General features: G+C 43.5%; 1 protein-coding gene and 1 long non-coding RNA gene across 8 annotated transcripts in view; both read right to left on the reverse strand.

Annotated features, from left to right (window-relative positions):
- Positions 1–4,200, reverse strand: LOC309879939. 4 transcript variants are annotated; one of them, XR_014317864.1, is made up of 5 exons: positions 4,093–4,200; positions 3,518–3,690; positions 3,260–3,416; positions 2,310–3,166; positions 1–2,207 (listed from the first exon to the last, which is right to left on the reverse strand). It is a non-coding gene; the product is annotated as an uncharacterized lncRNA (long non-coding RNA). The 4 variants fall into 4 exon arrangements; XR_014317865.1 differs by having other exon boundaries at positions 1–1,852; positions 1,959–2,207; positions 2,310–3,416; XR_014317863.1 differs by having other exon boundaries at positions 2,310–3,416; positions 3,535–3,690.
- A 1,644-nt stretch (positions 4,201–5,844) lies between these two features.
- The window catches only part of ALDH18A1 (aldehyde dehydrogenase 18 family member A1), a 36,489-nt gene continuing 19,986 nt past the window's right edge, over positions 5,845–22,347 (reverse strand). For all 4 annotated transcript variants that reach the window (XM_082765118.1, XM_082765117.1, XM_082765119.1 and 1 more), the window contains exons 8-18: positions 21,378–21,502; positions 19,515–19,659; positions 16,356–16,429; positions 16,034–16,133; positions 14,701–14,921; positions 11,475–11,612; positions 11,170–11,365; positions 10,885–11,006; positions 8,766–8,952; positions 7,372–7,467; positions 5,845–6,747 (exon numbers count right to left, since the gene is read on the reverse strand). In XM_082765118.1, coding sequence (XP_082621244.1) covers positions 6,566–6,747; positions 7,372–7,467; positions 8,766–8,952; positions 10,885–11,006; positions 11,170–11,365; positions 11,475–11,612; positions 14,701–14,921; positions 16,034–16,133; positions 16,356–16,429; positions 19,515–19,659; positions 21,378–21,502 — 1,586 coding nt within the window. In that variant the 3' untranslated portion in view covers positions 5,845–6,565. The remainder of the gene's footprint in view (positions 6,748–7,371; positions 7,468–8,765; positions 8,953–10,884; positions 11,007–11,169; positions 11,366–11,474; positions 11,613–14,700; positions 14,922–16,033; positions 16,134–16,355; positions 16,430–19,514; positions 19,660–21,377; positions 21,503–22,347) is intronic.

A 22,347-nucleotide genomic window follows, 5' to 3' on the forward strand; every position in this document is an offset into this window, starting at 1 on the left:
AACTACATTTCCCGGTACGCTCTGGGCATTCAACATGGCCTCCCGGAAGTCCGGAGTCCGAGAACTTCATTTCCCGGTATGCTCTGGGCACCCAACATGGCCTCCCGGAAGCCTGGTGCCGGAAAACTACTACTACTAGCATTCCCTGGAGAGCCGGCATGGCCAATCAAGAGAACCTTAGCCCTTACCGCCCTTACACAAAAGAGCCTGAAGCCCTAACCCTAAAAATCCTCGAAACTACTACAGACCTAACCCAACCTATTTACCACACTAAACCCCTGAAGACCTATGCCTAAAACCCCTAACCCAATAAATTTACACGCTCAAATCCCAAACCTACAAAATTAAGACACTCAAATCCCAAACCCAAAAAAATAGGACACTCAAAACCCAAACCCAAAAAATGAGGATGCTCCAAACCCTAACCCAAAACATTAGGACACTCAACACCCAAACCCAACCCAAAACATTAAGACGCTCAAAACCCTAACCCAAAAAAATTAGGACACTCAAAACCCTAACCCTGGAGCACCTAACCTGAAAAAAATAAATAAATAAATAAAGATCTTAAAACCCTAACCCTAAATAACTGTCCAAAAATAAAACCCTAAGACCCTAACCCTAAAAAGTCTTTCAACACTACAACACAAAAAACTCTAAAACCCTAACATGCTAATCCTGAAACCCTTACAACCCTAACCCCCAAATCCCTAAAAACCTAACTGTTAAAACTCCAACCCTAAAAACCTTAAAATCCTACACATAAACCCTGAGAATGCTTACCCTGAAACCCAACCCTAGAAAAACCTATCCCTGAAACCTTAAAACCGTGAATCAATCTGTAGCCAGTAACATAGGCTCAGGAGAGGATCTCAGTACAGTAGCATTTTTATTCGAGATTACAATGGCGAGCGTCCCGCAAGCAGGAGGGTGCCTACTAATTCCATACACAGTTTATATACTTTTTTTTTTTTTCCTCCCAAGGACTGGGACCGTCCCGTTTCCCCATTAACTGTGCAATCCAGGTTCATACTCTATCTGGCGCTTCACAGAAAATACACACCTGCTGGCCTGTTACAAGTCACATTTCTTTTGAGGCTTTTACTCTTTGAGGTGGTAACGTTTCTTACACCGTGATTTCCACCTAATGGCGGTAAGGATTCTGGTTGTCTGCATTTTACAAGGTTGTCTGTTGTAATAAATGACTAAGTCCCAAACAGGATTACAATCAAAGTTTACAATTTATTAAATGAATAGAGGTAAGCAAACAGCACTGGGTGCACCAGGAGTCTCTGCTCCACCAAGACGCACATGAGTTACAACAGGCAGATGGTTTTTATGCTCCTAGGCTAATACATATTCATTACTGCTTCTAGAAAAGGCAGGGTTATTATAATTAGTTCCTGGAATCCAAACCCGCCCACTGGTGCATGCTTTATCAGTCTCTGGTGGTCCCTCTGGGGGTCTCTCGTACTGAAGGCTCATAGTCTTCCTCCCAGGCTTTTTCCTTGTCCTTCTCCTTTGTCCATCTTGGCTGGATGTCAGAGACTTGTGCAGTGCCCCATGCAATAGTCGTAACAGTTAGCAGTTATTCTGAAATCCCTTTGTTCTCTTATCCCCTATTGACCCGAATTGCTGGACCATTCCTTTGCAAGATGAGAAGAGGTAAAGGGAGCAGGAGGAACAGGAGCCCTGTTTTTGGTCTGGCTTATTTCAACAGGGTGCAGCACAAGCAACCAGGCTGTATCTCTTCAAAGACTTGCCTTAGCATTGGTGAAGGAAACTTACCGGGCTGACAACCCTCTCACCTTTTTGCACCACTCTACAACATGGGGACTTCACCTCTCCAAGGCTGCATGAGGGAAGGGCAGAAACAAGAAAAAAAGCACATCCTGAGGCACCTCATAACCACAGCCTACCTACTGCACTACTTATCTCTCTCTTCCCAGCTGCTTTACCTCTGCTGCTCTCCATCTCCAAACCACATTCTTTTTAACTGCCATGCAGAGTGGTAGTCCTCCGGGCGCCATAGAGCAGCACCATATTTTTATTTTTTTTATTAGTATTTTTTAATTTCAAAACAGCAGTCTGCTTCCCTCTGGAGATGGGCAGTAGGTCCAGCCAGTCACCAAGTTGCCAACACAGAGCTTCACAGTTCCAGAAGGCGCTCTTTCCTTTGACTGATTCCTTCTAAATGTTATCTACCACTGGCAAAAGCAATAAACAGACTGCAAACATGCACTGCCATCTTTGACAAACTTTATGTTTTTAATTTTATTATTTCAAAAGAGCAGTCCACTTGCACCTACACTTGTGAAGTAGATCAAACCAGTCACTAAGTTGCCAAACAAGAACTTGACAGTTCCAGACAGCGCTGTTTCCTTTGACCAGTTCCTCCTAATGTTTACCTACTGCTGGAAAAAAAGCAAAAAGACTCTGTGCCAGCTGCCCTTGAGTACTTGCCCAGAGCTTGAGTATTCGCCCACAGACAGACCAGATGCCTGTTCCAAAACAGTCAGCACAATGTATTATTGCACTGATGGAACACCACTTTAGCTACCATCACTAATTGCCAGGCAGGACAGCTCCAGGCCAAACACACACATAAAGAGACACGCTACAAACATCATGAATGAAATATGGGAAAAGAATTACTTATGCTATAAGAATTACTCACCTGAAGAAGAGCTGCATGCAATAAAGGTACGTACTACTATATAGATTAATTTACTTTAAATGATCCTACTAATTGTCACCTTAAATAGATGTACTTATCTCTTTTAACTTGGAAACACATCAACCCGTAGACTTTGACCCACCACCAGGCAGGGACTAGCAATACTAAGTAGAGGAGAAGACAAGTTTTGTGAGCCTGAAGTGTGTACAACCATAGTAGAGACGGCTCCTGAGAGGATGGGGAAACAAAGGGAAAGCTGCTTACCTCTGAGAAGTCATCCATGATCTTTGTGCCACAAACATTTGTCTTGAATGCTCAGCGCACGAGTTTAGGGGTCCCCATCCGTTGAAGGCTTACCTCGGGGAAGTCCTACATGGCTCCACCTGCATTACTGATTTTTTCTGCCAGCAGGCAGTGGCAGAAAATCCTGAGAAACGGCAGACATCTTCCCAAACCATTTTCTCAGTAATGGAAGCAGCGCGAACTGCACTGAAAAACAGCAGGAAAACACACCCCACGTTGTCTCAGGTAGGAAATAACTGCCCTGAGCAACATGCCCTTCCCAGGGTGAACCCAATGTACCCAAGGCCTTAGGGGGAAGGCAGAAAAGGAACCCAAGACTCTTAGTGCATCTCCTGAGGATCGCAATTTCCATTTACTCCATGTCTTCTGGTCTCACAGGATAAGGCAGAGGTATAATTAATTCCTTCTCCATCTCTGAAAAGAGCTTTTCTCATATCTGTGATAAAGAAGAAAAATGTTATGATTGTGGGAGTCATTCCACAAAGCCACATGCGGTGAATTCACTATTACAGATAAGATAATTTTTAATCAAAACACCTCAGCCACAACGTTACCACTGCAAACGTAGCACTGCACAAAAATTCAACTCAAGATAAAGGAAAAGGCAAGCTAAGAAGACGAAGTTGACCAAAAGCATCTGCAACAACCATCTGGTAGATGGTTGTCCACAGCCACCGGGTTTCATGCTCGTCTTTACTGATGAATGAATCCTGGAAGAACAGAAAAGATACACAACATGTCCACAACAACTTCTGAGGAGACTACTGAACAGAAAAAAAAAAATAGAAACAGCAAGCGACTAGTACGTCAGTTTTGTTAACAGAGTAACATTAACATACTAGAAATTTCCACATTCTACGTAGCCCCAAGGTGGTGCTGGGTACATCCACTGATATTATTGAGGCAGCACAATGTCAGAGATAGTTAACAGACAAGGTACACCCGAGGTGCACCCAGTTTGGATCAGCTTGCATATGAGTCTGCTGATACATCAGTACTGTTCTTCCAGAAGCAGACAGACTATTATTCACTCCTCGGTGGAGCTGAGGCTCTGTAAGGCTTTGCTTTTTTTCCTTCCCTCACTCCCCCTCTATTTCCAAGCTTAAACTTACACCCAGCAGCAACCTGCACCTCCCGGCGCACACAGCCCCGCCCCAGCCTGGGGAAAGACCGGCCGCGCAGCCCGGAGCCCACGTGGCCGCCCGGTACCACAGAACTACAGCTCCCAGCATGCCTCGGGGCAGAGCAGTCCACCCAACCCAGAGGGCCATCGGCCAAGCGCACACAACCGCACCTCCTCCTGCTGCCCTCTCTATACCCCCCTCCTCCCCCCCAGCCAATCACAGAGCGGCTTCCCTCTGGGAAAGCCTGAGGACCACAACTCCCAGCGTGCTGCGGGGCAAGACATTCCTAGCCGCCCGCCGCTGCGGACACCCCGGAGCCAGCCGGGCAGCCCCATCACACGGTCCGCGCCACCCCCGCCTGGGCTTGCCTTGCCCCGGCCTCCCCAACGCCCTCCCCTGCCCTGGGGGGTCCAGCCGGTAATCCCCAGTCCCCCCGCACATTTGCGCTACCGCAAGCGACCCCGGCCACGCTCGCCCATTGCTGCGCTCCGCCTGCACAGAGCAGCCCCCCCCGGGCCAGGGAGCAAAGACAACGCAGGGCTGCCCCCCCGGTCCCGCAATAGGCAGCCCCCCACCCCACCCAGCAGGGCTGCCCCCACACTCCGAGGGGCCAGTGGCTGACAGACATGGGGACAACCCCTCCCCCCCCCCCCCCCCCCCCAGCCCCTGCCCTCTCCACACCCACCCAGCTGCGGAACCTAGACCCACGGACACACAGCAACTCCCCTTCCCCTGGCGGGCAATGCATCAGGCGGTGTCCTTCTGCCTGTCCATCCGTCCCTGCTTGAGAAATGGATGCTGGAAGTGGGCTTCTCACTATCGCTGCTGCTTTGGGTAGTTGTGGAGTAATTGCCTTAACCTTTTCCTCATTAATGGAAACAGTTAACCCGACCAAAGTTAGAACAAACTGTGTGGATTCTCCCCTCTGAAGACAGGCCAAGAGAGCTGGAGTTGTTCACCATGGAGAAGAAAAAGCTCCAGGGAGAGCCGATTGCCGCCTTTCAGTGCCTAAAGGCAGCTTATAAAAAAAGTTGTAGAGCAACTTTTTGCTCAGACAGATAATGACAGGGCAAGGGAGTTTTTAAACTAAGAGGGGAGTTAGATTAAATGTCACGAGAACAGGGGAAAGGATAGAGGAAGACAGACGCAGAGAAGGGCAGAGGAATCAAAAAAGACCAAGAGACAAGTGGGACAGAGGAAGGAGTAACAGCGGTAGCTGGACAGAGGAATTGCAGGGAATGCTACTGCAGGCGTACAAACCTGGGTGCAGTGCTTTTGTCACTGATGGGCAGTACCAGTTGTGGTTGCAATGGTGTGCAGGTTCAGCGCAAGCAGTTGTCACAAAGTCTCAGGAGAGCATCGAAGCACAAGAGGAGTGTGGGGCATAATGGGTTTCTCAGGGTTCCAGAGTAGAGTGCAATGGTCCGAAATGGGTGAGTGGCTACCCAGCAGACACCCAGATGCCTAGACAAGCCCTGTGTGCCACTACGTGGAGGACCATACACGTGCCAGCAGTCAACAAAGCGTGCAGAGGCAAGTTAGCAGCAAGAAACGGATGCACAGCAGAAGATGTCCCTGTGCAGCCTGCACCCATCCCTCTCCCTGCCCTGCCAGCATTTGCAGCGTGGCACCATTCCACTCCCTCCCCACCCACCTTGACACTCCCACGACCCTGACCTATGGAAGGCTGCACTGAGCCCCTGGCTGCAGCATGCACACGTGAGGTCACTTCTTCCAGTATGCAAAAGGAAGCGTTTATTCAGGGTTTCTTTTAAACTTCAAAGTAGTGCTGCATCTGGATGACTGGTTTGGAGGGATTACATTTCATATAAAACCCACGAGAAATAAACGTCTGGTAGAAATAGGTAACAAAATTCACGCTGTATACAGTTGTGCTATTTATCTACAGTTGTCAAAAATACAAAGAAATTAGATAAAAAAGGTTACTTGGTCAAAACATTAATGAAATATACGTTCCAAATGCATAGAAATCGCAGAGCAGTCAAACAGACAGTAAATGTCTTAAAGCTTTAGAGCTTTCAAGAGCTGCCATGATCACACAACCAAAGAAAAGCTACCAAGTTTGTTCACCAAGACAGATGTTCAAAGTAAAGACAGGGAGAAAAACTTACACTCTACCACCAGGCATCCTTGCTGGCAGGGAGCAAGGGGAGGAAAAGAATGCAGCAGATGTTTAAACTTCTCCTTATGGTATCCGTACGTTTTGAAGAAACCTCTCTGGCAAAAGCAAGGTCAGTTTGCAGATACTATCTAAGGAAACAGCAGCAGACAGCAACAAATAATGTGTGTCACAGATAGGATCACTTCATATTCATTGTACTGCACAATGACCAAGAACGATGCTCCCGGAGAGGAAAAACAAATCTCTCCCCACAGGGAGCACCCTGAAGCCCGAATGTCTTCAAAAAACATTTTACCCCTGCATTTTCTCACAATATTCTCAGTTGGTATTTCTCTGAGGGAGAGGTAGGCTCTCATGGAGATACTTCATGCTCCCATGCTCTGAGAAGTCAGAAACAACATGATTGTCCCCTCTCAGTAACCACTTTGTAGTTAAGAGTCCTTCAATTCCCACTGGTCCACGTGCATGGATACGAGAAGTACTAATTCCAACTTCAGCACCTGTAGAAAACACACAAGGTAAAGGTAGTTGATCCTCGGAAGATATTCAACTTTGTAGTATACAGCTCTGCATCTTTATGTAGAAACAGTCATTCAGTGTGACCTCCCTTCCTTCGCTCCTCACCAAGTGTCAGAAGTGATTTTTATCTGTTCTGATTAGAGGAACTTAACTATTATAAATTGCAGTGTTTATACTTTTGTCTGTTACAGCTTCACTTTTAGAGAGAAAAGTGAGCCAGAAAGGTACGCATGTCTTACATATATCAGGCATTTGTTTGAGGGTTCACCCTTTGAACCATAAGAACTAAATTACATTAGTCAAGATCACAATCTTACGTCCTTTCCCGCCCCCCTTCTTAAAGAGACCACTGCATGATCTTATAAAAACCTAATTAGAATTTTTTAGCATGCAGAGCACTGCATGGTCAAGCCTGCTACAGAGATTTCTAGTAGTTTCTACCTCAGGAATTAATGTTTCCCTTGTCTTCTGCAATTCCTAGTGCGTGCACCTGTTTACTTAGGTAACTGATACTCAGTTTTGTTCCAGTCTTTCCTTCCTCCCACACTGCCAAGTGAGCAAACGGCTTTGTGGTGCTTAGTTGCCTGCACACCACAGGCACTTACCGAGTCCAAATCTATATCCATCAGAGAATCGGGTACTGGCATTCCAGAAAACACAAGCACTGTCCACATGCTGGAGGAAGAACTCCGCTGTTGTCTCTGAAAAAGAAGCAGAGCAGAAAATAGGATACAGTACATACAGCATGATCGTGCAGTCCAACAGGCATAGCCTCATACCCTGAACAGATACAATAGCAGAACTTTTCACCTGCAATGTTATCAGACAGCATTTAACAGCCTGGATTAAAACATGCTCACGCACACCTTCTTCAGAGTACATTTAGCACATAGACACTACCGTAAATATTACAAGGAGCTTGCAAAAACAAGAAGAAAGTTAAAAGATGCCTAATTCTTACTACAGTCTAGACCTCGCAAACAGGGATAGTCTTATGACCGGGGAGAAGTGACAGCAGCCCCAAGCTACAATTTGCAGTCAGACGGTTAAACTACAAGTTCAGCTGTAAGCTGCAAGTCAGTCACCCAGATCAATGGGACGAATGCTAAAGATGAGCTCTATCTCCAGTACACACCCAATTAAATCACTGGTGCACCAGGTAGTGGCTTACACTATCAAAAGCAAACTTTTCGGTGCTACTCATTTAAGTTCTGCAGAAGGTGCAGAAATAGATGCCTGCTTGAATCTCACACTGATGAGCCACAAATCAAAATGACCTTACTGTAGCTGACTCTCAGAAGTTTTAGGCTTGTATCGAGAGTCATCCTTTGGCTGGGAGCAGCTCGAGCTACGTTTTGAAGTGGCAGAGTGTTCAAACCTCATGTGGAGGAGTGGAAGAAGCACAGAGCAGCACATAGGAACAGAAGTTCGCAGCATCAAAGGAGAAAGAAACTGGGAACTGAGATACATGCAGCTTTTACGCTACAGGTGCGGAACGGGGAAATAAAGGACTGGGAGAGATGGGGAAAAACGCTTGTGGTCCTTGTTTGCAAGACTTAAAAGTGACGTGGGAAGACAAAGCGTATATAGTCTGATCCTTCCCACTATCCATATTCCCTCTATAGAAGCTCACCTCTTCTTCCTTCAGAGGCCTAAAGGCATCTCCATGATTCAGGAGACGTTTCTGCAAAACTGTCTGATGTGGTAAGTCTGTACAATACAAGAACACAAAGCAGCCTGCCTGACAAGAGCATGTGTTGACTTGTCGTTGGCCAGTTGCTCAAACACATGCCTTCACCTCATGGAATAAGGGCACACAACATGTTTTCCTTGAATTAAACACAACTATAGATAGATGTAGCTCCTAGGGTTCCGGTTGATTATGCTTACTACAGAACCAAGATAAAAGAAACTACTGCAATGTAAGTAGTTATGCTAATAACAAGATCCCACAGTGAAACCAAAGCAGAAGCTTAAGGAAACAGATTAGGTCACAAACCATTCTCTGTGATGATAACATCCGTGTGAGAACTTCCATACTTGTGGATATGTTCAACAGCCTCTTGTACACTGTCCACAACCTCAATGCAGCACTCCAGATCCCCATATTCAGTGCGGAGAGATTTCACTTCTGAGGGGCTGAATGTCAAGTAAGAGGCAAACTTTGGGCCAGCATGAATCTTCACCTGCAATACCAGAAGTATTTTGTGCTGTAGATTTTACCAATGCATAACAGGTGAAAAGTGCAGCTTGTTGTTCTGGGTATAGCCAGGATGGAGTTATTTTTTTTCATAGTAGTCCTTACACTGCTATATATTGGATTTGCGCCCTAAACGAACCACTATTTTGGCTGTTGCTAAACAGTGCTCACTCGGTTTCAAGGCTTTCTCTTTTTCCCCCACAGTGAGAAGGTCAAGGGTGTGCTAAAAGTTAGGAGAGGACATAACCACAACTGATTCAAACTGACGAAAGGGATAGTCTGTGCCATATAATGTCATAGTCAACAATAAAAAATGAGGGGAGGGGACTTTCGAGGAAGGTAGACATTGCTCAGGACATTGCTGGACACTGATCTATTTGTGGCAGGTGGTGAGTGACTGTATTTTCATCACTTGTTTTGTTTTTCCCTTTCTTCTTCCTCTTTCATTTGCTAATTAAAATATATTTGTTTCAAACCACGAGCTTTCTTGCTCTTTCTCCTCCCACTTGAGAGCAGAAGGGAAAAGTGAACAATGCATTGGCTGATGCTTAGCTGCTGGTCTGGGGTTAACCCACATTTGTGAGACTTGCGACAGGAACCGAGGGAATGACATAGAGCTGTGGCAGGGGAGGGTCAGGCTGGATGTTAGGGAAAGGTTCTGCACCAAGAGGTGGCTGAGCACTGGAACAGGCTTCCAGGACAGTGGTCACGGCACTGAGCCTGCTGGAATTCAAGGAGTGTTTGGGCAACGCTCTCAGATGTATAGTCTGATTTCTGGGTGGTCCTGTGTGGAGCTAGGGGTTGAACTTGGTAATCCTCATGGGTCCCTTGTAACTCAGGATAATCTATGATACTTCAGACTTGCTGATTAGAATCCCTACCTTTGAAGGCTTTCAGGAAAGGTGCCTGTAAGCTGGCATTTTCTTCTGCAACTATATATTTGGTTGATAAACCCTGACATGAATTTACGTGTTTACTGTTCTGAAGTCAGATTAGACAACAGTAACATCAAGTCCTCCCCCCTGTATTAAGGGGCGGGAGCTGTTGGGTGCTTGTGGAAATCCACCAGTCGTCACATAAAATCCATAAATTAACCCTTCACTTCCCCCCAAAAAAACAAACAACAAAAAAAACATATCTCTCTTAGTATGACCTTTTTAACATCACCAAAACATGACCTGTCTATTTTACCATGTTTTCCTGCATGAATCACTGCTTGTATACACTATTTGCCAAGTGTAAATGCTATCTGAAAAATATGTGTTTTAAGTGCAAATTAAAGTACTTCACAAATATTTCTCTCCTGATGCATCTCTGCTACAAAACATTACGCATGTCAAAGCGATTATGTAGGATAGTGGCCTTTCACTGTTCCTGTGGAACAGTGGAAGGGGAAAATAATGGGCAGGAAAATGGGTGGGAATAAAGGCAAGTGAGGCAAAACGTTTAAACAATGTGGATGAAGCAGATTTGAGAAGGAGAAATATAAAATGGGAAATGACTGAGGTAAGAAGGTAAGTTAATAGATTTAATAAGAATGGTCTTAGGGTCTGGGAGGTTGCCAGCCACTAAGTCAGAATTGAGAATAGTAGAGAAAGGGTTGTGGATATGCTCTTCCAAGGCAGAGAATGATTTTTTGCCACGTGAAAGGAATTAGTAGTATCTCAGCAATGGCATGCAGCCACCCCGAAGAAGCTGCTTTCAGATTCTTTCTATGGAAAAGCTTGGGGTTGCATGGAGAAGCCGAGAAAGCTCTCCGAAAGTTCATTTATGTGTACAAAGAGACATGTGGGTAATGTTAAGTGTTATGTTATCATACAACTACATAGGGCTATATCAGCAAGACCAAAGGCTCCTAAAATGAAAAAAAAAAAAAAAGTAAATAAAACAAAAAACAACACAAGTATACATGACTAACCTGTTCTACTCTCAACATGTCTATGATCTGATCAAACAACGGGGTTCTCAGCAAGTCTCGATGAATTAAGAGTGTTTCCAGAGCATTACAGGCAGCAGGATATTCACACTTTGAGTCTCTGACTGAGGTTTAAGAGTAAATAATTGGTTACATAACATTTATGACAAAGACTTGAAGAGCATGTGAATTATTATTATGTATGGTTATTATTATAACCATACCACATATTCCAAATGTGAAGTTCAGTTACACTCATGATATCCAAATCACCCTCTCACAGCTTACTTATTCGTGTGACCTTCTCAACGCTGGCATCTGTGTCCACATACACATGACAGATCCCTTCACTGTGTCCCATCACTGGAATTCCCTTAGCAGCTTTCTGGATATTCCTGACTAGCTGGGATGAACCACGTGGAATGATTAGATCTATCAGCTTATCCAAACGGCAGAGATCTTCTACTTCCTCTCTTGTATTCACCTGCGAAAGTTGTGACACAAACAGTCAATGGCCTGAATTCTCAAGCTCTGCCTGTGCTTTTTATACATGCCACAGCAAAAAAGTTGTTGATTTAATTCTAGACACTTACTAGTTGCACTGCATCTTTGACTCCATGAATGGAGAGTGCTTCTTGTGTCAGATGGTGAAGGATTTGATTGCTATATGCAGCCTCTTTCCCTCCTTTTAGTAGCAAGCCATTTCCACTAGCTATGGCCAAAGCAGACACCTGTCAGAATGGAATTAAAAAAAAAAAAAAAAAAAAGAAGAAAAAAATAAGAGAAAAAGTGATCTGACTCTTCTGTGAGAATAACATCTGCAAAACAGAGTAAGAACAGGATTTTGAATTCTGCTGACTTTCTCAATATTAATATATAGCACCAAGAAATTTTTCCAAGTCAGAATATGTAACTCCAGAAATGAAGTATCTTAACATTTCAGGAACAAACTTGAACTTCAGGGTACTACTGGCAAAGGGAGATTGCAGTGACTAAGTCGACAGAAACCCTGAACATAGGCTCTGGCACAAATTCGGTAGCTGTAAAAAACTACTTCAGATGCAAGAACTCTTATCCTCAGTCATTCCAGCCAGAAGTAGCTAATAAGCTCTTCCTATGAAGAACATTTTTGTTGTGCTGTCTAGAACAGTAGCCTTTTATTTTATCGCATCGATTTCACGTTTATAACCAGAAGGTGTCCTTACCCATGGCGGGGGCTAGGTGGGGGGGGGAGTAGATGACCTTTAAGTTCCCTTCCAGCCCAAACCATTCTATGATTCTGTGACACCTCCCACTAGATCAGATTGCTCAAAGCCCCATCCAGCCTGGCCTTAAACACTTCCAGGGATGGGGCATCCACAACTTCCCCAGGCAGCCTTTTCCAGTGCCTCACCACCTTCATAGTAAAGAATTTCTTCCTTTTATCTAATCTTAATCTATCCTTTTTCAGTTTAAAGCCATTACTCCTTGTCCTGTCACTACACTCCCTGACAAAAGTCCCTCCCCAGCTTTCCTAAAGCCCACTTTAGGTACTAGAGGGCCACTCTGAGGTCTCCTCAGAGCCCTCTCTTCTCTAGGCTAAGCAACCCCAGTTCTCTCAGCCTGTCTTCATAGCAGAGGTGCTCCAGCCCTCATCACCTTAGTGGCCCTCCTCTGGACATGCTCTAACAGATTTATTTCTTATGTTGGAGCCCCCAGAGCTGAATGCAGCACTGCAGGTGGGGCCTCACCAGGAGTGGAGTAGAGAGTGAGAATCACCTCCCTGGACCTTCTGGTCATACTTCTTTTGATGTGATATATCAAAATGGATACAGCTGGCTTTCTGGTCTACAACTGCACATCGCTGGCTCATGGCCATCAATGCTCCCAAGTCCTTCTCTGCAGGGCTGCTCTCAATCCACTCATCAGCCAGCCTGCATTCATTCTTGGGAGTGCCTTGATGAGTGTTGAACCTTGCACTTAGCCTTCTTAAACTTCGTGAGGTTCTCACGGGCCAACCTCTTAAGCATGTCAAGGTCAACTCAGACGAACTCCTTTTCCCTACTAGTGTCCTCTGGGTAAAAACAGTCACCATGTTTGATATTCTACCTCATCCTGCTCTCTGCAATTTGAAAAGAATACTGAAAAAATAAGGAATACTTCGGAAAGATGACTAAATGACAATGATCTAGGAACCTTGCCGTACCCAAATACTGTGCGTCTTTAACATATAAAACTAGACATTAAAATGCAATTTGATTGTATCTTGTTAAGAATCTGCCTCTCCAAAGATCAGCATCACAAAGGAAAGCTGCAGACAAGCTTATTTAAATTAAAAAATCCAATCTGTAATGGGTTTTCAAAACAGTTTGTTCCCTTTAAATAATAATAGAGCATGGCTATACTGCAGAACGATCGGATTTCTTGAAATCTATAGGAAGCAGTCTGTGAAATATGATCTCAGAACTTCGTCTTGTAAGTATTAGAGGCAAACATGCTATTTGTATATGCTCATTAGAAGCTAAACTGTTAGTCTGCAGTTGTTTCACCTTTACTGCAACTCAAGACCAAACTCTGAGCACTGACACAATTCTGTGTATGCTATCTCCAGCTGGCTATCAGGCACACACAACTCTGTGGAGAAGTCAAATTTCCTCTGTAATTGCTTACCCAAACCAGTACAAGATGCAATAGTAAACTATGGAGGAAGCAACCTCTCCTCTGCACTCAGAGTCCATCCTACTATCAGCTACAGCATGGGACAGAAACCATATTATTCAGATGCAAAAGTATCAAATATGATCCTCTGAAGTTGCATCGGAGAACTTGAGGAAAAAAAAAAGATAATGAAAAAGGTCAGGGGGTGGGAAGCCAGTAAGAATCAGCCTGACAAAAGGTTTACAAATGAGATAAAGAAGAAGAGGAGAAGGGGAGAGATTGGCTATGCAAGGCAAGAGACCCAGGAGGCAAAGGCTGGAGTCTAGGAAGGCAGACTAGAATTTGACAAGGAAACATACTGGTTTTCTATGAAGAACAGAGCTAGCAGCAAGGAAGTAATAATGGCAGACAAGGGAGACTAGTGCCTTTTCCTTTCACATGAACTTTACCTACAGCATACTCCCCTTCAGTATGAAACGAGGACCAACACTCACGAATTCATTTATAAAATATGAAGCTGTCCTTTGGCAGTCTCTTTTTAAGTGCCCATACCCATCCCTTGCTCCTCAAACACTTGCTCATATGTTAGAGAAATGCTCAATCAGTCTTGCTAAAAATAGTATCAATAAGAGCCTAGACTCATCTCTCTACAAGTGAATAAAAGCTATCATTCTGCCTCTGTGCAAACATGCAGTATCAGTATGGGACAGACCACTCAAAGCCTAGAACTTCTACTTTCTGTGCTCATTTTTTTAGCATATATTCTCATCAGTTGCAATTTGTTATTAACAATCTTTATTAAACGTTTGATGTTTAATCATAGCCTGCAATTCAGTTGTATTCGGCATGGAAAGGAAAGTGCTCATTGGTAGGAACCTCGTACGCTGCAAGTTAGGAAGGGAACCTATGTTATAAGACACATGCAGAAACCACACCACCTGAATGTAAGCTAACTCCTTCTCTATGTTGGCTATCAAAAACCAACCCTGAATAACTTTCAGCATTGCAGAAGCAAGTCCCAAGAATGTGTCTGTAGAAAAAAAAAATTGGGATGACAACAAAATTCATTTCAGAGGAATACAAGCAAAAGTCTTTTGAGGCAAGACTTCTTGCAGCCTTCCAATAACTCACCAATAGAAATACACTTTTGTTATCAAAGATCTCTCTGCCCTCCTCACATACCTGTGGAAGACAGTCAGGACGGGACTCAAAAATCACGAGAAGGACCCCAATAGGCACTGTCACCTGCTCCAACTCTAGATCCTTTGCTATTCGTGTTCTCCGAATTATGCGGCCGACGCTGTCCTGTGAAGATGCTGCAATCTGACGTAGCCCAATAGCCAAGCTGTTCAGCTTTGATGTAGACAGACTCAGACGTTTCAACAAAGGAAGTGCCAATCTTCCTAGAAGAAAGAAAAAGTTGTGCTCAAGATAGATTTATCTGCCTGGTTTCAAGATAAAAGTGACCTAATGGTCAAACTAGGAAAAAATTCATCTGTTTCCCACACCATAGCAAGAAACCTACCTAAGATGAACAATGTAAAGCATTTAGTTTATTAGCTACAATAAAACTGCTCAAATTTGACAATGATTTCACCTACCATCACATATACACCTAACATGATATGAATGATTTGCATATGAAGTAACATCCGCAAAGACAAAGTCTGTCCTATTTCTAGTACTGTTACACAGCCGTGTACCTGAATTTCTTACAAATTTCTACTCTTACAATATTCCTGGAAGGGAAATAATTGCCTCTTTCTATTTCACAGATAGAAATCCCAAAGAGCAGAGGAACACATAGCATTTCAGATTAGGCAAGAGCTGCCAGAGTTTTCTAGTCTGAACACATTCACGTAGGAAGTTTACTCAGAAATATCCCTCCAGGCAGTCTCATCAGTAGAAAATTGTTGCCATATGTCTTTTACTGAACGTTGCAATTTGTAATGTGCCAGTTCCACACATTTTCTAACCCAGGACCAGCTTCTTGGTGCACCACTCTAACACAAAAGAAAGGATTTATTCTATGCTGCCTGAACTGTACTTTCCTCAGTCAGAAGGTAATATGGTTCTTTCTGGAAAGCATCATTTTTAGGTAACAACCTTCCCCACAGGGGCCAAACATTACGTTAACCAGCCCAGGAGAACATTCATGCTATTTCATGCATGACAATAATAGGGAAGATACTTCCTATATTTAATTTCTAAAGTAAGCCTCCTTTGGCAAAAGGAAACACTATTTTTTTTTTTATTATTATTTTTATAAACAGTGCTGTGGGTTGCTGTTTTCAAAAGGCCTCTCTATCTTCTCTGATAAAGACATCTCATGTAATTATGGAAGCTGCAGCTGTTTACACTGACAAGCTCTCAAAGTCCTGGGTTCACTTTTCAACTGTGACATATCCATAATATCCAATTGCAGGTGACAGAATATTCTAGTTCTGCTCATTTTCTTTGAGGCCCAGATAAGCTCATGACAACAGGAGTACCATGAAAGGACCCGTAGTATTACCTTTATTTTCAGCTTCTTCTAAGTCCTTTTTGTTTGCCAAGAGAATTTCTTCTCTCTGATCAGTTAATAAGTCAGCAAGACGATAAATAATCTCCGCTCTCTGAAAGATAAAAGTTTCTGAATTGCATTCTTATATGAAGTCCATGGTGTTTGACATCTGGTTCACTTTAGCTCATTTCTGACACATTTTCTCACTGTCTTGACTACCTGAATACTTGGAGCCAGGTGATTTTTTCCAGGACCCATTTGTGTTATGAATCTGTATTTTAAAACTTGCCACATGTTCACAACCTTAAAGAGTGAAGACATACTGTTCTCTCACCTGCTCAGGCTGCAGAGCTGCCAGGGTCCTGCCACCAGCTCGAGACATTTCACCCTGCTGCTCTACTGTAGGGCCTGCCAAAACAAACAAACAAACACACACAACCACAAGACATGCAGACAAAGGTTACAGCCCATGTGGAAGGAAATGAACGCTAACCTTTCGTCTTCCAACCCCTTACTCAAAGCAGGAAAACAGCTATGGTTTTAATAGACATATAAAAGAAATTTACTGTATGCCAGAATAGGAAAATCTGTATCAGATACCAAGATGCTGCCATGGTCCCCGAGCACAGCCCTTTTCGAGGCATCGCAGAGATTCAGTAAGATCATTCATGTGACAGGGGACAAACAAGTATACAGCTTGTATCAAAAAGACTTGACAAAGAGCAAAAGAATACAAGGACGGCTAAATCTTAGGGCGTAGGAGGCTACTGAAAACAGGGAGGCATCTTTTGAAAAAGGGTAATTATATAACTACTGAAAAGAGAAAAGATTGCAAAACAATCTTTTGTACATTGTGTACATTGAAGGGCTCCTACAGAAGAAAGGTTTTTTTCTTGGCATGGATATCAAAGAATCTGTCTCAAACTGAAATGATACAGAACAAGTTTTGAAACAGAAACAGAAGCAACAAGTCAAAAGGCTCACGCAGCATTTCACTAAGGAGTTCTCAAGGAGCTCATGGATAAGCTATGTTTTCATTTTTACACTCTATTGAAATTGTCTGTAGATGACTTGATGATTTGAAATGCGATTAATATGCCTGGACTATTTAAGAAGTGTCCTACAGAAACTGCCAGAGCAGGAATTCCCATGTTAAGGAAAATAACAGGAGGTATAGTGGGAAGTGTAAGAAAAGAACTAGCGGACACTTGATTAATAAGACTTAATTAAGGAGTGTTCAAAGAGCTTTTTAAAGCGAGGCCATATTTTATAGAGTGTATTTTCTTGTTCTTTGAAAGAAAGTGACACGTGTAAGGAGGTAAGAGTTTATTTTACAAAAACTTACCTGAATATTTAAAGTGTGTTTTGGAAGATAGAAGACAAAGAAAGAATGGGAGTAACCACATTCCATGGTAGAGAAAGGGTCACAGTAAAGTTTCACATTTACTTTTGCTGTTCGCCATATTTGTAACTGTCTGACAAATGGGATTACAAGATGAAAAGCTTTATAACTGATGCAAAATTTATTGCAGTAGGACAAAGTGAAAAGCGTTGATATCACCCTTTTTCCTGGAAAGGAACTTTTCAGAAAAGGAGCTAAGTTTCCTGGTGGACACCAACCTGAACACAAAATAGCAGTGTGCCTTTGCTGCAAAAGCAGCAAAGTACCCTAGGTGGCATTAGGCAAAGTATTGCCAGCAGGTCAAGAAATGTGATCCTCCCCCTCTACCCAGGTGTGAGGCCACACCTGGAGTGCCGGGTCTGGGCCTCCCAGTACAAGAGAGACCTGGACACACTGGAAAGAGTCCAATGGAGGGGCATGAGGATGATAAGGAACTGAAGCACCTTTCCTATGAGGACAGGCTAGGAGAGTTGGGACTGTTTGGCCTGGAGAAGAGAAGGCTTGGAGGGGATCTCACTGATGTCTGTAAATACATGAAGGGCAGGTGGAAAGAAGACAAAGCTAGACTTTTCTAACTGGTATCCAACGAACAAAAAAGAGGCAACAGACACAGACTGAAACATAGGAGGCTCCCCTCCTGTGGTGTCCTGAACATCAGTAAATACCTTTTCATTGTGAGAGTGCCTGAGCGCTAGCATAGGTTGCCCAGGGAGGTCGTGGAGTCACAGTCTTTGTGAGGTTTCAAAAGCTGTGTGGACGTGGTCCTGGAAAACCAGCTCTGGGTGGCTCTGCTTGAGCAGGGCTGTTGGACCAAGTGACCTCTGGAGGTCCTTCCAACCTCAACCAGCCTGTGATTCCTTTGCAGCCACTATGCAACAAAATAGCAAGTACAATTCAAAGCAGATAAACATGAAGCAATGCAGAAGCAAAAGGGGAAACCAGGCCTCAATACTGCACATAATCCTATGAAAACATCAATGCTCATCAGCGTCGAACAGCAACTTACCTGTTCAAGCTTTTGGAAAAGGCCTAGGAAAGGTAACAAAAATCATCACCAATCTAATCAAAACTCAAAGTTAGCCTTGCTATCTCATAAACTGAAGGTTCATTTGCCTCTTGGATGCTACACAAAATTTTATTTTTGCCCATCTTAAAAAGGTCACAGTAGAATAAAAACAGTTTCAGCCAAGAGAAACAGAGATCGTGAAACTTTTGGAACAGTTTCTGTAGAAAAGGACTACGAAAAAAACCTTTTTCATGTGAAAAAGAGATGATGAGGGAAAAGACAATGTCTCATATCATAGAAGTTGAACAGAGATCGATCACCCATGTTGTCTTTCCATACAGAAGGTGGGGGCATCAAAAGCTAGCAGGAAGCAAATTTCAACACTCCTCCTGCCCACAAACACACACAAAATAAGGGAAGCAGTTCTTCACGTAGTGCTAGCTCCAGAGTTTACACACAATACCTAGTTAAGGCTCGTGACTGCTGTGACCCATGGATGCAAAGTGTTTATATGGGTTCAAAGGATATGGCCAATTTTTACAAGAAATCCATTAAGCATTTTTATACTCCAAGGCATTTGCTTGTCTTAAAGTGCAAGTCACAAGTAGCACTCTATACTCATTCTGTTCTGCTAGGATCACAGATCTTTGGTCTGACTTTCTGCGGCTGTTGTTACATTGTCACAGCAACACAGAGGCAGGAAAACATTCCTACACACAGTAGCAAAAGACTGAGTCATAAAAAGAACTTATGATAAAAAATAAAACTACACAGTATCTTAGTTCAGCGGTACAGTCTATATGCACACTTTCACCCTGAATTCGTCAATAATAGATGATAACCTCTAAGACTAAAAATAATACAAATTCTACTTAGTACTTTGAATGCAAGTCTGATGCAGCAAGTCATCAGCTGGGAGGAACCCAAGCAGAGGATTCAAGATGTTCTATTCCAACATTAAAAATTAATTTGTCAAGCAGAGCATAGTTTCCCATTTGTTGAATAGGCAGGCCTAGCCAAATTTCAACCCTAGACTCTCAAGAAGTCTCTACAGCTACCAATGTACATGTTACTTCTGTACTCACCTGCAGGTTTTACCTCTGAAAAAAAAGTTCCAACTTTCTTCCCTTCCACAATATCTGTGATGACATGACCCGAGATCTTTGGGTGCGTTCCATTTGCAATCACTACAGAGGTGCCTCCTTGGAGGGCCCACAGAGCTGCTTTCACCTACAATGAAGGACAGAGCTAGCTCCCGAAAATGCACTTGTTATCTGAATCCCATTTTCAACAAGAATTTTTGCTCCACTTTGATCGCTTATGTTGGAAAAGACCCTTAAGTCCAACCATCAACCTAATGCTACCACTAAATCATATCCCTAAGTGCTATGTCCACCTGTCTCTTAAATACTTTTAAGGATGGGGACTCTACCACTTTCCTGGGCAGCATGTTCTAATGTCTAACCACCCCTTCCATGAAGAGATGCTTCCTGATATCCAACCTAAACCTCCCCGGCACAACTCGAGGCCATTCCCTCACACCCTATCACTTGTCACTTTAGAAAAGAGACCAACACCTTGCTAAAACCTCCTTTCAGTAGCTGTAGAGGTCAGTGTGGCCTCCCCACTGCCGCCTTCTTTCCAGACTTAAATCCCAGTTCCCTTAGCTGTTCCTCACGTCATTTTCTAGTTCCTTCACCAGCTTTGCTGCTCTTCTCTGAGTGTATTCCCAGAAACTCAGTATCTTTATTCTAGTGAGGTGTACTGGGTCTGGCTGGGATGGAGTTAACTTTCCCTGCAGCAGCCCATACAATGCTGTGCCCTGCACTTGTAGCTAGAACAGCACTGGTATCACACCGGTGTCGTGTCTGCTGCTGAGCAATACTGGCACAGCATCAGGACTCCCTCTAACACCTCCCAGAGCTAGCAAGCTGGGGTGGCCAAAAGACAAGGAACATCACCAGGGCAGCTGACCTACACCAACCAAAGGGATATTCCATACCATCTGATGTCACACTCAGCAATACAAGGTGGAAAAAAGAAAAAGAGGGGAGGGGAGGGGAGGGGTGGGCTCTCGTTGTGAAAACATCTGTCCTCCAGAACAACAGCTAAGTGTGTTGAGGCCCTGCTTCAAGGACGTGGTCAAGCATCGCTCATTTGTGGGAAGCAGAGAGTAATTTCTTTCCTCTGCACTTCCACACAGCCTTTGCTTGTTGTTTTTATTTTTTTCCCCTTTTCCCCTTTCTCTTTTTTTTTTCCTTTTAGTCAAACTAATTAATTAATAATATTTTTGCCTTTAATTAAATTATCCTTATCTCGACCCGTGAATTGTTTCTTTCCTTTTCTTCTTCCCCTCCTCTTCTGAGGAGGGGGAGTGAGAGAGTGGTTGTGGTGGAGTTCAGCTGCCTAGCAAGGTAAAACCATCACATGAGGGGGACCAACACCAAGCACAGTACTCAAGGTGTGGTCTCACCGCTGCCAAGTACAGACGGACCATCACTTCCATTGTACTGCTGGCTGTGCTATTTCTGATACAAGCCAGGATGTTATTGGCCATCTTGGCCTCCTGGGCATACTGCTAGCTCCTGTTCAACAAGATGTTGACCAACACAACACCCCCAAGTCCTTTTCTGCCAGGCAACTTTCTGGAACGCTGCTTGTGACCAGCTGCCAACTGGATTGAACTCCAGAGACCTTTTGAGCACAGACATACAACCACCAGTGCTGGTGAATACAGTTGTTCCTCCCTAGGGGTAGGGCTTGGCATTTCCCTCTACTGAACTTCTAAAGGTTCCTGCCTGCCCCTATCTGCAGCCTGTCAAGGTTCCTCTGAATAGCAACACAATTATCTGCTCTATCAGCCACTCCTCTCAATCTTGTATTATCAAGTCCCCTTTCCACATCTGCCTTTTCCTCTCAATAAGAAAATAAGTGTTCTAAATTTCTACCTTGGCTTCCATGCCTCCCATTCCCACCCGGGATTTGGTTCCAAATGTCACAGATTGTTGGTCTCCTGGGTAGAATATGTCAATGAGCTTTGCATCATCAGATCCTGGAGGGCTGTCAAAGAGTCCTGAAATGAATAATAAAAAACTGTTAATGTTACATATCTTCTGTTCCAAAGCTCACCAGTGAAAAATAAATAAAGCCTTTGAGGCTAAAAAGCTGTATTCCACTTTACAGGATACAAAACTTCCACTGAACCCTCCTTTTGTGGAACTGAAAGGATGAAACACTACCATGCAGGCTCAAGATGTGTAACTTTGCCAAAATTGTAGCTAGTACGAGGCAACAGAATATCCACATGCCAAATAGTATCACATAAGCTGGGAAGTACTGACATTTCAGTAAGGTTAGAGAGAAAACCAGGAAGAATTTGCAGCTTTTATATGGTTCAGAATCAGGGCTTACACACAAGAGTGCACAACGGAACAAACGATAGTCCTCTTCACCTAAAATCTCAGATGATACTCCTGAATGCTGTGTTGTACACTGATAAACTGGGCAACCTAGAAATACATATAAAGGCTAACTATTGAGTTCTGCAAAGAAAGGACGCAAGACTATAGACACACACATTAATTTTAAATAAATATAGTAATTTTATTTAACTATGCTCTGAGTTGAGTGATACTTCTGTTTACCTAACATGTAAACCCTAAACTCTACCACCAAACTTCCCAGAAGTTCTATGTGAACAAACATGTCACAGATTAAAGTGCACAAGTGAAGAGTACCTGAGCTCTTCCTTGATAGCTTGAGAAGGAAAGGACACTTCTTTCCATAAACAAGATACCGCATCAAATGAATAAGCTGTGAGGAAATGGGAGTGGTTTTCTGTTTGTTTGTTTTTTTAATAAGTTGTTTGGACTATCGTTTTTGTTATTTTTTTTCTGAGGCAGTCATTTCAACTAGAAT

The sequence above is a fragment of the Aythya marila genome (assembly GCF_965140915.1).
Source record: "Aythya marila genome assembly, chromosome: 7".
Lineage (NCBI taxonomy): Eukaryota > Metazoa > Chordata > Aves > Anseriformes > Anatidae > Aythya > Aythya marila.